Source organism: Dryobates pubescens, chromosome Z (assembly GCF_014839835.1).
Source record: "Dryobates pubescens isolate bDryPub1 chromosome Z, bDryPub1.pri, whole genome shotgun sequence".
In the NCBI taxonomy this organism is placed as follows: Eukaryota; Metazoa; Chordata; class Aves; order Piciformes; family Picidae; genus Dryobates; species Dryobates pubescens.
The window spans coordinates 95,834,467-95,848,971 of NC_071657.1; the positions used below are offsets into that span (position 1 = coordinate 95,834,467).

General features: G+C 40.8%; 1 protein-coding gene across 1 annotated transcript in view; it reads left to right on the forward strand.

The window, feature by feature from the left end:
* ITGA1 (integrin subunit alpha 1) overlaps positions 1 to 14,505 on the forward strand; it is a 57,057-nt gene that overhangs the window by 21,583 nt on the left and 20,969 nt on the right. Inside the window, exons 10-13 of the mRNA XM_054177827.1 lie at positions 4,403 to 4,476; positions 6,990 to 7,134; positions 8,407 to 8,549; positions 9,853 to 9,996. Coding sequence (XP_054033802.1) covers positions 4,403 to 4,476; positions 6,990 to 7,134; positions 8,407 to 8,549; positions 9,853 to 9,996 — 506 coding nt within the window. The remainder of the gene's footprint in view (positions 1 to 4,402; positions 4,477 to 6,989; positions 7,135 to 8,406; positions 8,550 to 9,852; positions 9,997 to 14,505) is intronic.

Here is a 14,505-nt window from a genome sequence, read left to right on the forward strand (position 1 = left end):
CCAACTTTGAAGGGATTCATGTCATACAAAGAAAACATCCATCTATTTGTGCTTATTTTTTAAAGCATCTCAACTTTTCAAGTAGCTGGAACAAAAGACATTCTTGAAAGTCAAGAAATAGTACAAACATGAGCGCATACTTTAAAGTGTTTTTTTTAATTGGGGCTATGTTTCTCAAAAAAACATTTAGGATTTATTTTTTTAGTGTGTCATTTAGCTTGATCAAATATTACTATTTTCAGCTGGTCATTGCTAAATATGTTTCACAGTATATATCCTTAACCATTTTACTTTCCTGAACGTTTTCATATCTCACTTTTGAAATAATCAGTTTTAAGATAACTTAGTCTCTTTACAGCACAAATTTTAGTCTCTGTAAGCTCAAGGAATTCTTTAAAGTTCATTGAAGAGGGGGCTTGTTGGTTAAGTCCCTATTCACCGTATCACAGTATCTCAAAGGTTGGAAAAGACCTCGAGGATCATTGAGTCCAACCTGTCACCACAAACCTCATGACTACACCATGGCACCAAGTGCCACGTCCAATCCCCTCTTGAACACCTCCAGGGACGGCGACTCCACCACCTCCTTGGGCAGCCCATTCCACTGACAAACGACTCACTCAGTGAAGAACTTTCTCCTCACCTCGAGTCTAAACCTCCCCTAGCACAGCTTGAGACTGTGTCCCCTTGTTCTGGTGCTGGTTGCCTGTGAGAAGAGACCAACCCCTTCCTGGCTACAACCACCTTTCAGGTAGTTGTAGGGAGCAATGAGGTCCCCCCTGAGTCTCCTCTTCTCCAGGCTAAACAATCCCAGCTCCCTCAGCCTCTCCTCATAGGGCTTGTGCTCAAGGCTTCTCCCCAGCCTTGTTGCCCTTCTCTGGACACGTTCAAGTGTCTCAATGTCCTTCTTAAACTGAGAGGCCCAGAACTGGACACAGGACTCAAGGTGCAGCATAACCAATGCAGAGTACAGGGGCACAATGACCTCCCTGCTCCTGCTGGCCACACTATTCCTAAAGCAGGCCAGGATGCCATTGGCCTTCTTGGCCACCTGGGCACACTGCTGGCTCATGTTAAGGCGGTTGTCAATCATCACCCCCAGGTCCCTCTCTGTTTGGCAACACTCCACCCACTCTGACCCCAGCCTGTAGCTCTGCATGGGGTTGCCGTGGTCAAAGTGCAGCACCCGGCACTTGGACTTGTTAAATGCCATGCCATTGGACTCTGCCCAGTTGTCCAGTCGGTCAAGATCCCTCTGTTCAGATGGGCAGAGTCCAATGGGATGGTATTTAACAAGTTTACTAGGTAGAATGCATTGTCAGTGGAAAAATAGTTGCTCAAATTAAGCTTTAAAATTTAGTCTTCAATTTATGTATTTTACCTTTAGGAAACTGAGGAAAGGTATTGTCTTTCATTAGTATATTAAATATAATGGATATAGATAAAAACCCTAATCATTGCTAGTCATGACAACACAACTGATTTTCTGAGCATCTTTCTACTTAGGTTGCAGGTTTCATTCCATAGCTTCACATTTTGAACAATCAGTTTCTATTGAAACAAACAGTCTCATTCTGTCACACTCCACCTTGTCCCTTTTAGTGATTAGTCGCTGTAAGATAATGTCTGTCTGTCAAATGGAACCCCAGCTTCCACAGAGTGGAGTGAATTGTGCTGGTTGGAACTCCCTGCTGGTAGGGTATGCTTTAGATCACGAGCCCTAGACATGCCACTGACTTTAGTAATGCATTCCTCTAATCATAAGAAAAAATTGCAAAGATTTGGACATGAAACAAATGGTGTAGCTGAATAAAATACCCAAACAAATGTAGTTGTAGTGGCAAAACTGTTTAATTAAATTTTGTAAATATTATCTGTTTATATGGTAGTCAGCTGACCACCATAGATGACTGATCCTTATTATCACCCCCTCCAGTATTCTGGGACATAAGTATATTGTACTCCTTGAATTCAACTTCCATTTTCCGCCAAGGATGCAAAAACATAGATATATTTATTAGAGATTATTAACTTTTATTTGTAACCCATTGTATTTTGTGTGCTTTATTTATATTTATTTATGACCTCTTATAAACTTCAAGGATATTTATGTCTTAAATATGTGCCTTATATTAAAGTTTTATTTTCTGTAGACTTGATTGCATTACAAAAAACAGACATTCAAAACAAACAATGTGGAAAATTCTTTTCATCCATGCTCTAAGAGAAAAGCTAGGTAATTTAACTACTCCCTAAAGGCTTCTTGATGTTGAGCTCTTCAGTAGGAACTCAGAGATGCAGTGATTTCTGAATAAGACACCTAATATGAGACAAGAAATGTTGCCTCCTCAACCTGTGAAAAGTCACAGAAATCACATAACCTGGCTGCAAGTGAATAAGGAGAGAAACTCAAAATGGGATCCTAGCTTTTTGTCAAAACCATTGAGCTGATCCAATGGGTTAGTGCTAGAAAATGCAGGATAAATAAGTTTCTTTAATTTTTGTTTCCTCCCAATGGATTTCAGGAGGTATTCTAGATTTGCAACTGCTTCCATGGATGCATTTTTGTGGCAGGGTAGAAAGTATATTCTGTCTCACTTACCTTTCTGCTGACAGTCCAGCTTCTTGGGGAAAAGGTCAATTAACCTCACTGATTATAGCTGAATTAACTTCTGTGTATAACGTGGAGGTGACAGGAACCTTGATTGTTGAATTTCTTTATTTGAATCTGTTTACATTCTCTGTCTACAACCCCTTGCTAGTACAGTAGCACATTTGATTTTTTCTTGAATTTCTTGTTTTCTTTTTTGGTTTTGGCTTTAAAAAAAAAGTGCAAAAGAAAACCAAGACAGAGTTGAAAAATCAGATCCAACAACACCCCATAAATGACAGCCAGTGGCCCTTAAGACATAATATGTTTCATATGCGGGGTCTTATGGCACAGACTTCTAGTTTTAGCAGCAATTCTATGTTTTATCCAACCCATGGGCAGGCACAAATGTTTTTTGACAAAATACCCTTTGTAGTAGCTTGGCAGTTTGAAACTCAATGGAAAGTTAGACTGAGGGCTGTTATCTGAGCAGGATTCAGAGCTCCACATGCCAACAGTGCCAGCATTGTCCCCCGCCTCAGACTGTTAAAGTTCTGTCTTTTCAGCTCATTGAGGAGCATCCTTTACTGCATGAAAATACTGTTTATCAGCAAATGTGCAACTTAAGAGTTTCATGCTTTAAAAGGACTGTATCAAACTCAGCCAAGCAGCTACATCTTGTGCAACATGATAGCCTATGCTTGAGTGTCAAATATTTGTCTCTAAGATCATGTCTCCTTCCTATGAGTGGCTATAAATCCCAACAATTTGCAAAGACACCATGTCCCAGGCAGCAGCCTCTGTGGTTTAGTAGTTGAGTATCAAAAGTTCAGTATTATTTAGTAGTCTAGATGCCTGGAATTCACACAGCCATGGCTTGCTGTGACTCAGTTTCATTCACATAGTCGGAGGTCAAACTCATCACTCAGCTGGTAGCAAATTGTTAGCTCTTCCTGTACAAAATCAGAGCAGACTTCATAGGTCCTCTCTGCTTCCTTTTAGTGTATCTTGCTCTCAAGGAGAAATAAATATGCAGAATAGAGTTACCTTATTTGGCCACTTAAGGTGGCAAAATAGTCTTTGAATATTGCTTTTAAGAAGAGGAAAAGGCAGACATTTTATTCCACTGATGATATTTGAAGTGTATCTGTGAGCAAAACAGCCCATTAGAGTTTAATAATAAGCATATGACCACTTGACAAGATACTGAAAATAAATCACCTAACACTTTTTTCATGTAAAGTCTCTTAAGAGAACCAGGAAGATTTTCATGTCTCTTTCTGGGCAGGAATCTGTTTCCCCTGCCTGTCCCTAAGGCTTGTGAGTCTTGGACAGCTGAGATATTCCTATGTTGTTTTTTTGCAAAGGTTCATACAAATATCAAGTGTTTTCCATTTAAAGTTCCACTAGCTGCCTACAAATTTTCAGTTGCTTGAATACAATGCCAGGATTTACATGGCTGATGTTTTATTGTTCACTTAGCTCAAGTGGAAAATGGCTTAACCATATTAATCAAACATTCCAAGCATATTTGACGTCAGCCTGAGGTCAAATCTGATCAGTTTTAGCCTAGAGTTATTTGTTGGACAATTCTGAGATACAATCTTAAAATGGAAATTCTCATAGTTAGTGATAGCATTTAATGCAAACCTTTATTTCTGTATTTGTTATAAAAATCTATGGCAAACTATATTCATTAAATATTCTAGTTATGCTATTCTTTACTATCACATGAGTATTTTGATTACTGTTCAGATACTTTTCAGATTGAAACTTATTTTTTAAATGGGTTTTTTCTTTCTTTTTTAATAGCAACAACAGACCAGCAGGCTGCCTCATTTGAAATGGAAATGTCTCAAGCTGGATTCAGTGCTCATTATTCTCAGGTGAACAAACTGAAAATAAAAGTTCTTTTGCAAAGCAATTTTTGGTAGCTGATGGCACGAATTTGGAACAAGTGTTCTTTGGACAGCCCTGGTCACTGCTGGAACTTTTGCAGTTTCCTGTAATACAGTTTTTTGGGGGTGGTTTTTTTGTTTGGTTGGTTTATTTTGGTGGTTGTTGTCATGGTTTTTTTGTTGGTTGGTTTGGGGTTTGGGTTTTATTACGGTTTGTTTGTTTCTTTATTTTTTTTGTAAAATATGTATCAAGAATTATTATAAACAATGAAACCTGAAGGTGATATGTATCTTTTTCACATGAACTTTTTATTTAATTCTCCCATAGCATTTTCTATTAGGATGACAATCTATACTATTTTGAGAAACACATAGAGAGACTTTTTCACCTGGGCCTTTAGTGACAGGACAAGAGGGAAAAGTTTTAACCTGAAAGTAGATTAGAAGAGATGTTTTTTGGTTGGTTTGGGGTTTTTTTTAATGATGCTGTATGTGGTGTAACAGGCTATGGAGAGTTGTGGTAGGTTGAGAGAGGGCCTAGCTCTTCCTCCCACACAGAGTAAGAAACCACAGCTAGACTGAGTCAGAGAAAGCAGACTATATTTACAAGCATATATGGAAAGCAGGTTATATATATATATAAAACACAATATATACAGGTATTTACAATATATATACAGAAATATACAACAAAGAAAAATAACACAACAAAAATTTCCTCCTCAGGGAGGGTTTCCCTCCCTGTAACCCCCTCTCTCCCCACCTACCTCCTTTTTTTTCCCAAAAAAGGGTTAGAGAGAAAGAAAGGCAAGTTATTAAGGAAAAGAGTTGTTATTTAGCTTCAAAAGCTCATGCAGAATTAGTTTGCTTATCTCTGCTGAGTTTTCTGAGAAGCAGGCAGGGAGAGAAGCAGCTCAGGCTGGCACTGCAGAACAGGCTGAAACCCAGACTCCCAAAATGAGAAAAAATTCCAACTGCCCTACAATTTAAAGTTGCATTTTGCCCATCTACCAATGAAATTCGTTTAGAACATCAGAGTGTTTTTGTTCTAGTACCAAAAACATTCAGCCAGTGTCCCAGTACTGTTTCTTAAAGGCACAGCCTCAAATGGTCACAAGAGTCATGGATGCCCCCCTCCCTGCAGGTGTTCAAAGTCAAGGTAGACAGGACTTGGAGCGGCCTGATCTAGTTCAAGACATTTCTGCTCATGGCAGGGGGCATTGGACTCGATTGGTTTAGAATAGAGTTTTAAAAATTATTTTATGGTTTTATGAGCTGTGGAAGTGTTCTCTCTTAGTATGTAAATTGGTGCTATATTGTATTGGTGATTTTTAGGCAGAAGATAGAAAAAACCCTCACGTTTCTGTCATGGATATGATTTGCATTATTACTAACATGACATTTTCCTAGTTCTGTTAGCACATCAAATATCTCAGTTTTCAGCGGGTGAATATTTATTGAACTGAAATACAAAAATCCCTAAGAATTTGCATTATCCAAGATTACATTTAGCCTTGAAAAACAAAAAAATATCCATGGTGATGATTTGCTCAGTGTACACAAATCAAATCAAAACTTAACATGAGGTCAAAAGAAATAGGAAGAGTTAAAGGATATGAAAAATTTGTGGCAGTGGAAAAGATAGGAGACTAACTGAACTCAGAAAACACCAAGGAATCCAAGACAAACTGACACACATATGAAACCCTTCAACATAGTTTTGTATACATCTCAGCATATTACTGGTGAAAAAAAGAGAAAATACCTGTAGTATAATTTAACATAAATACTTTGTTGCAGCACTACTCTGTTCTTTTTTAGTCTCTGCGCTGCAATACACATGATGCTTTAGACGGTCTATCATACCTTAGAAACAAGTGTTATCCTGATAAGGAGCATGATTTTCTTCTATTTCATAGAGCACAATCTTAAAGTTCACAAATTAATGTTCTCCTACCATCAGAACCTTACATCCAAATTTGGTCTTCTACTATTGATAGACTCAGGGTATCTGGTGTCTCTTTTATCAAGAAGGCTACATTCATGCCTTTAGTTAAGAAAAGTAAGCAAAACATTTCTTAGTGACAAAAGGCTCTTGCATTATGTACAAGACTTGCAGATTCAACAGAGGAAGGTTCAAGCCACTGAAAGGTTCAAGCTACTGAAAGTTTGCCTGGGGAATTCATTTAACTGTTGTATTCTTTATTAATTTTACCAAATTCCTATGTCTTTCTGTTTGGCCCAGAATAGTGAGCTGAGGTTGTAGGAGCTGTGTTTCATTCTGCTGATTTTCCTAAATGACCCCTTTTTAAAATTTATTTATTGGCTATATTTTTAACAAAAACTGTAAGGCATACTATAATCATTTGGGACATGTTATAACAGGAAAAGCAGGGCTAAACGTGCAAATGGGAAGCATTTCCCAAATGTAAGCATCATGGTCATGAATGTGTAAAGATGGTTCACACAGAGAACAGGCTTTTTATTTTTCTCTGCATAAGGATTGGATCATGCTTGGAGCAGTTGGAGCATATGACTGGAATGGCACAGTGCTCATGGTGAAGGACAGTGGGATTTTAATGCCAACTAATGAAACATTTCGTGACAGGCTTTCAGAAAAAAACGAACCCCTTGCAGCCTATCTAGGTAAAAAATGTAATGTTATAAGAATTTTTGCCAAATGCTACAGGATCTATTGAATTTCTGTCACATTATTTATCTTACAGAATATTATCTTCAATCTAGGAACCTGGGAAATTCTATAATATATGGACATGTCTACTGTATGATTCTCTTGTTGGTTTGGGGTTTTTGGGGGGTTTGGTGGTTGTGTGTGTGTGTGTGTAATTGTTTTGGTTTTGGGGGGAGTTTTGATGTTGTTTTGTGGGTGTGTTGTTGTTGGGTTTATTTTGTTTGATTTGTTGTTTTCTTCTTGTTTCTCTTTTTTTTATTGCTTTTTTCTTAATTGCTACTTTTACAATAAAAAAAAAAATAGTCCAAACACAGACCTAAGTATATCAACACTTTCTCCAACAGAGATGAATATCTGTTCAAAGATTTCACTAATTCCTCTGGTATTCTTAACAAGGTTTTCTGTACCTTGACATTACAGTTTTATACAATACTGTCTAAATCTTTCCTTAAATTAAGCTGATTCCTCTCACTCAAAGGACAAGCACAACAGTTTACCACCGTCTTTTTTACATATGTACTGGCAGGCTATTGTTTTCCTCTCAGCCTTTTCTACCGGTGAGCATCAGTGGCTTTGCTTTCTCCTCTACAACTTTCTTACTAGACCTCATGGTTCTGTTTGCTCTGTTATCTCATTTAAGCCACTGAAGAAGAATCAACAATAGAATAACTGCATTTTTTTCTCTAATAATACTGTCTTCTTTGTGGGATGACATTGTCTCTCTCATTTTTGGTGAAGTTATTTTAAATTTAGATCCTATCCTCCATAATACTTGAAATTGTGCCACAGTTTTGATTCATCTGCAAATTTTTTGTCTTCCTTCACTCAAGTTGTTAAATTGCTGTTAATATTCAACATGTGTTCCAAATGCCCCCAGAATCACATCTAAAAGACTCCATCAGTTTGACAGTGAACTGGTGACAACTGCTCTTTGAAAGTATCTTTTCAACCATTTATTTACAAGTTATTTTATCAGTACCATGTGTGAGAACACAAAAGCAAATATGATTTGTCAGCCTGGGAACAGGTTTAATAAGAGTGGTGCTCATCTTTCTGAAGCTGTAGGCAAATGTTTATCTAGCCCTTTTAATTAATTCTGCACTTATCCTCTCGCCTAAGTAGGGCTAAAAATGTTGTTGTAGCATATGCCTTAAAAATGCTCTGACTCATGGCAAGTATTTCTGATGCACTGTGTACTGCATCTTGACTTCTTTTCCACTTCCTAGGATATACTGTGAATTCAGCATTGACACCTGGAGGTGTACTGTACATAGCAGGACAGCCACGATACAATCACACTGGCCAAGTTATCATTTATAAAATGGAAGGAAGAGATGTACAAGTACTTCAGAGGTTAAATGGTGAACAAGTAAGTAAGCATTTGTGCTTATTATATGAGAGGAATATGGCATGAGAAATAAAAATCATTGTTTCAAATGACAACCCTGCATTAGAGAGCAAATGAAGGTGGCAAATGGAAGCTGTAAGCAAGATCTGAAGGAAATGTTAGGTAGGTGCTCTGGTATAATAGAAAATGTACTCTACAACAGCCTACTTCTAAATTTTCTCTTTGGTGGTTAAACCCTCATTAGTGGCAAGAAGTGGTAGTAGCCATCTCTGTATTTGCAATTTTCACTGCCTGATGAGTGGAAGGGGATGTCACTGTCAGGAAACAGGTGTGACAAGCAGGTTTCTGTGCAAGGTCATCAGCTGGAATAGCACGAAATATTGAAAAGCTGCTTCTATTGAGTAGCAGCTCACTGAGAGCTGTTCCTGCAGGAAACAAAAAAATATATAAACACATAATTGAAGATGGTGAGATAATGTTATGCACATGGAGTTGAAAGACTTGCCTGCTTGAGTCTTCCCCCACTACAAATCAAGCATCTTACAGAAGAATTCAGATTGCATGCTTTTCACCTATAGCTGACGTCTGCGACTCAGCTAATTAATCAATCTTTTAGAAGTCAGTCAAGAAATGTAGGCAATTTTATGATTTGAGAGATCTGGCCTACTTGACCCATTGTCTGTGAGATGAGATGCATCTTGCCTTAGAAGAGACTGCTTCTCATGTTGACAGTAAGTGAAATGCAGAGTGCCTGGCTTAGATGCAAAGTGAACATTACTCAGATAAATCCCACATTCTTGTACCCAGTCTGTGAATGTATTTAGCTCTTTGTGTAGATCTTGTTTACCTGCATTTAGTAGCAACCTGGGAATTTTGGAGACTGCATTGTGTTGTCTTGGAGCTTTTGTCCTACCTTTTCCCCCTGGCAAGACTAAGACCACTGGTTTTGCTCATTCTGTGTATTGTTGTTGGGACTGAGGAGAAAAACTAGTTTCCTCTAGACATTTTTATTCAAGTACTATCTCTAGAGATCTTACTTCCCTTAGTAGGAAGGTGACATCATTTGTACCTTTCAGACTCAGGAGAATTGAAACTTGAATGGACCATTCTTAAATAAAAATCTTCAACAAACCCTAAACCAGAAAACAAGGTTCAAAAGCAAACAGAAACAAACAACAACAACCCTTATGGGTAGCAAGGAAAATTTCTGTATAATGCTTAATATTTGGCATTGTTGCAACCAACCACAAAACAGGTCTCTGAATAGAAGATGCTGTGTGATGTTGTTGACTGTCTCTGATTCATATCTTGTATTTTTCTGCAGATTGGGTCATACTTTGGGGGTGTCATTACCACAATTGACATCAATAGAGACTCCTTTACAGACCTTCTTCTTGTTGGAGCTCCTATGTACATGGGAAATGAGAAAGAGGAGCAAGGGAAAGTGTATGTTTATAGTCTGAACAAGGTAAGAATAAAGTGTATTAACCAGGAACAGAACATGTTCCTTACTGTCTTCATATCCTTTATTCATTCATATTATTTTACTTATTCATTCTTTATTTATTCATATTATTTTAAAGAAATATGATCATTTGATCTGGGGAAGATGACCTGCTGAATATAGAGAGACACAATATTGACAATTGAGAGTAGTAAAGATTATTCTTGAAAACGTTCTTCTTCAAACTCCTGTTTTGTCACTTTTTTTCCTAATGAAGTATATTATACAGATAAGCACCATGTCCTGTAAGCTGCAATATGGCTTAGATGCAAATTTAGAGTATTAATTTTCTGTCTCATTTTCTTTTCTTGTTCACAGATTAGGGAATAGCATGGCTCATACATCATGAAAGTGTGTGTTATAGTAACTTTGTGACTTGCTTAACAACCTAGAACTAAATCACATGCATCTCTTATACATATCATATGCATCTTATACATGTCACAATTAGATAAAGGAGTACACTAGCTGCACCTTATCTTAATTTGATAAGATTCTTCCATTGTCTGTGTAGATGGCTTTTTTTAGCCCAGTACTATTGTGTATCCTTATAGCAGTTATAGCCTGGAGAAGAGGAGACTTAGGGGTGATCTTATTACTCTCTACAACTACCTGAAGGGAGGTTGTAGACAGACGGATGTTGGTCTCTTCTCCCAGGCAGCCAGTACCAGGACAAGAGGACACAGTCTCAGGCTGTGCCAGGGGAGGTTCAGGCTGGATGTTAGGAAGAAGTTCTATACAGAAAGCGTGATTGCCCATTGGAATGGGCTGCCTGGGGAGGTGGTGGAGTCGCCATCACTGGAGGTTTTCAGGAGAAGATTTGATGGGGTGCTTGGTGCCATGGGTTAGTTGTTTAGGTGGTGTTGGATTGGTTGATGGGTTGGACACGATGATCTTGAAGGTCTCTTCCAACCTGGTTTATTCTATGTATATGTATAAACTCTATTCTATGTATAAAATATAGAATCACTAAGGTTGAAAAAAGCCTCTAAGCTTAGCAAAGCTAACCACCAACCCAACACCACCATGCCCACTAAACCATGTCCTAAAGTGACATGTCTAGAAGGTTTTTGAACACCTCCAGGGATAGTGACTCCACCCCTGCCCTGGCCAGCCCATTGTCATGGATTGAATCGAACCTGCCACTGTTATTCTTACTGTGGTGGATTGAAAATTCCCCCCAATATAAAATTGCCAGACTAGCTCACTTAGAAGCCCATGAAGCAGTATTTAAATGCAAAAGTTCAATCTAGACATGAAATGCAATGAATATGTAAAAAATATACAACATTTACATGTTTAGAATAGAAGAAGAGAACTACTAGGTTGGAAAGGACCTTCGAGATCATTGAGTCCAACCTACCACCGAACATCATGGCACCAATTGCCTCATCCAGTCTCTTCTTAAACACTTCCAGTGGTGGTGACTCCACCACCTCCCTCGGCAGCACATTCCAATGGCCAATCACTCTTTCTGGGAAGAACTTCTTCCGAACATCCAGCCTAAACCTCCCCTGGCACAGCTTGAGACTGTGTCCTCTTGTTCTGGTGCTGGTTGCTTGGGAGAAGAGACCAACCCCCACCTGGCTACAACCTCCCTTCAGGTAGCTGTAGACAGCAAGAAGGTCTCCTCTGAGCCTCCTCTTCTCCAGGCTAAGCAATCCCAGGTCCCTCAGCCTCTCCTAATAGGGCTTTTGCTCCAAATGCCTCAGCAGCTTTGTTGCCCTTCTCTGGACATGTTCCAGCAAGTCAACATCTTTCATAAACTGAGGGGCCCAGAACTGGACACAGGACTCAAGGGATGGCCTAACCAGTGCAGTGTACAGGGGCAGAATGACCTCCCTGCTCCTGATTGCCAGAAAAGCAGGGACCTTTACTGGACACAGTACTCAAGGTGTGGCCTGACCAGTGCTGAGTACAGAGGCACAATGAATTCCCTGCTCCTGCTGGCCACACTGCTCCTGATACAGGTCAGGATGCCATTGGCCTTCTTGGCCACCTGGGTACACTGCTGGATCATGTTCAGCCTACTATCAACCACTACCCCCAGGTCCCTTTCTGCCTGGCTGCTCTCCAGCCACTCTGACCCCAGCCTGTAGCACTGCATGGGGTTGTTATGGCCAATGTGTAGAACCTGGCACTTAGGTGTGTTAAATCTCATGCCGTTGGACTGTGCTCATCTGTCCAGCCTGGCAAGGTCCTTCTGCAGACTTCTCAAACTCTCTAACAGACCAACACCTGCTCCTTGCATGGTGTCATCTGCAAATTTACTGATGATGGACTCAATGCCCTCATCTAGATCATCAATAAAAATATTGGAGAGGATGGGGCCCAGCACTGATCCCTGGGGCACACGACTAGTGACTGGCTGCCAGCTGGATGTGACACCATTCACCATCACTCTCTGGGCCTGACCCTCCAGGCACTTCCTAACGCAGCACAGAGTGCTGCTGTCCAACCCACGGGCTGACAGCTTGGCCAGGAGTTTTCTGTGGGGGACAGTGTCAAAGGCCTTGCTGAAGTCCAGGTAGACTACATCCACAGGCCTCCCCACATCCACCAGGCAGTCACCTGATCATAGAAGGAGATCAGAGGTTGGTCAGGCACAACCTGCCCTTCCTAAATCCGTGCTGGCTGGGCCTGATCCCTTGGCCATGCTGAAAGTGCTGTGTGACTGCACTCAAGATGACCTGTTCCATAATCTTGCCTGGCACTGAGGTCAGGCTGATATGCCTGCACTGATATGTCTGCTGATATGCCCTGGTTCCTCCTTCTGGCCCTTCTTGTGGATGGGCATTATGTTGGCCAGCTTCCAGTCATCTGAAACCTCTCCAGTGAGCCAGGACTGTTGAAAAATGATGGACAATGGCTTGGTGAGCTCATCTGCCAGCTCTCCCAGCATTCTAGGATAGATCCCATCCAGTCCCGTGGACTTGTGGGGATCCAAGTGATTAAGGAGGTTTCTAACTAGTTCCTCCTGGATCACAGGGGAGCTATACTGCTCCCTGAATCCATCTGCCAGCTCTGGAGGGCAGTTCTCCACAAGACAACCTATCTGGCTATTAAAATTTGAGGCAAAGAAGGTGTTAAGTAGCTCTGCCTTTTCCTCATCTTTAGTTACAATGTTCCCCTCCATGTCCACCAAGGAGTGGAGGTTGTCCTTGCCTCTCCTCTTGCCATTAATATATTAATAGAAGGACTTTTTGTTGTCCTTCACAGCAGGGGCCAGTCTAAGCTCTAAATGGGCTTTTACCTCTCTAATTTTTTTTCCTACATGACCTAGCAACATTTCATAGGTTACCTCACCTTCCTTCCAAAGGTGATACACCCTCTTTTTTTCCCTTAATTCACCCAGAAGTTCATCACCCATCCAGGCTGGCCGTCTGCCCTGGCGGCTCACCTTCCGGCACACTGGCACAGCCTGATCCTGCACCTTCAAGATTTCTTTCTTGAAGTAGGTCCAGCCCTCCTGGACCCCTTTGTTTTTAAGGGCTTCTTTCCCCAGGTACCTTCTGAGTTAGTTCCTTAAGTAAGCTGAAGTCTGCCCTCTGGAAGTCCAGAGTGGAGGTTTTGTTGCTGCCCCTCTTAGCTTGACTGTGTATTGAAAACTCAATTATCTCTTGGTCACTGGATCCCAGACACCCTTCAACCACCACATCTCCCAAACAAAGCCTTACCCCTGGTAGGCTCATGCAGCAGCTGTGATAAGAAGCTGTCCTCCATACACTCTAAGAACCTTCTGGACTGCCTCCTCTCTGCTCTGTTGAGTTCCCAGCAGGTTAAAATTGCCCATAAGAACAAGGTCTGGCTATCTTGAGACAGCCTCTAGCTGCCTATAGAATAATTCATCAACCTCTTCATCCTGGTTGGGTGGTCTATTACAGACTCCAACCAGGAAGTCAACCTTGTTGTCTTCCCTGTAATTCTCACCCACAGGCACTCAACTTGATCATCCTTAATCTCTAGTTCCATGGTGTCTAGAGCCTCCCTGATGTTCAGAGCCACCCCTCCACCCCTTCTCCCTCGCCTGTCTCTCCTGGACAGCCTGTAGCCATCAATTGCAGTGCTCCAGGCATGTGAGTCATCCCACCACGTTTCTGTGATGGCAACTACATCATAACTTTTTTACTGTAACAAGGCTTCCAGCTTCTCTTGTTTGTTACCCATGCTGTGTGCATTTAGTGCCCTTTATCTGGGCTGCTGGTTTCACCCCTGACTCCAGCTTACCTCCCTCAGACTCCTGTCTGGGGGGACTGGTTTCAGCCCATTCCCCCTTCAAATCTAGTTTAAAGCCCTGTCAATGAGACCTGCCAACTCCCTTCCTAGAACACTTTTCCCTCTGTGGGATAGGCCATTCTTATGTGCTAGGATCTTTCTCCCCCTCTGGGACAGATTTACTCCATCTATTGCTAGTGGACCTGGTGCCACAGAAAGTTCCCCAAGATCGAAAAACCCAAAATTCTGTTGGTGGCA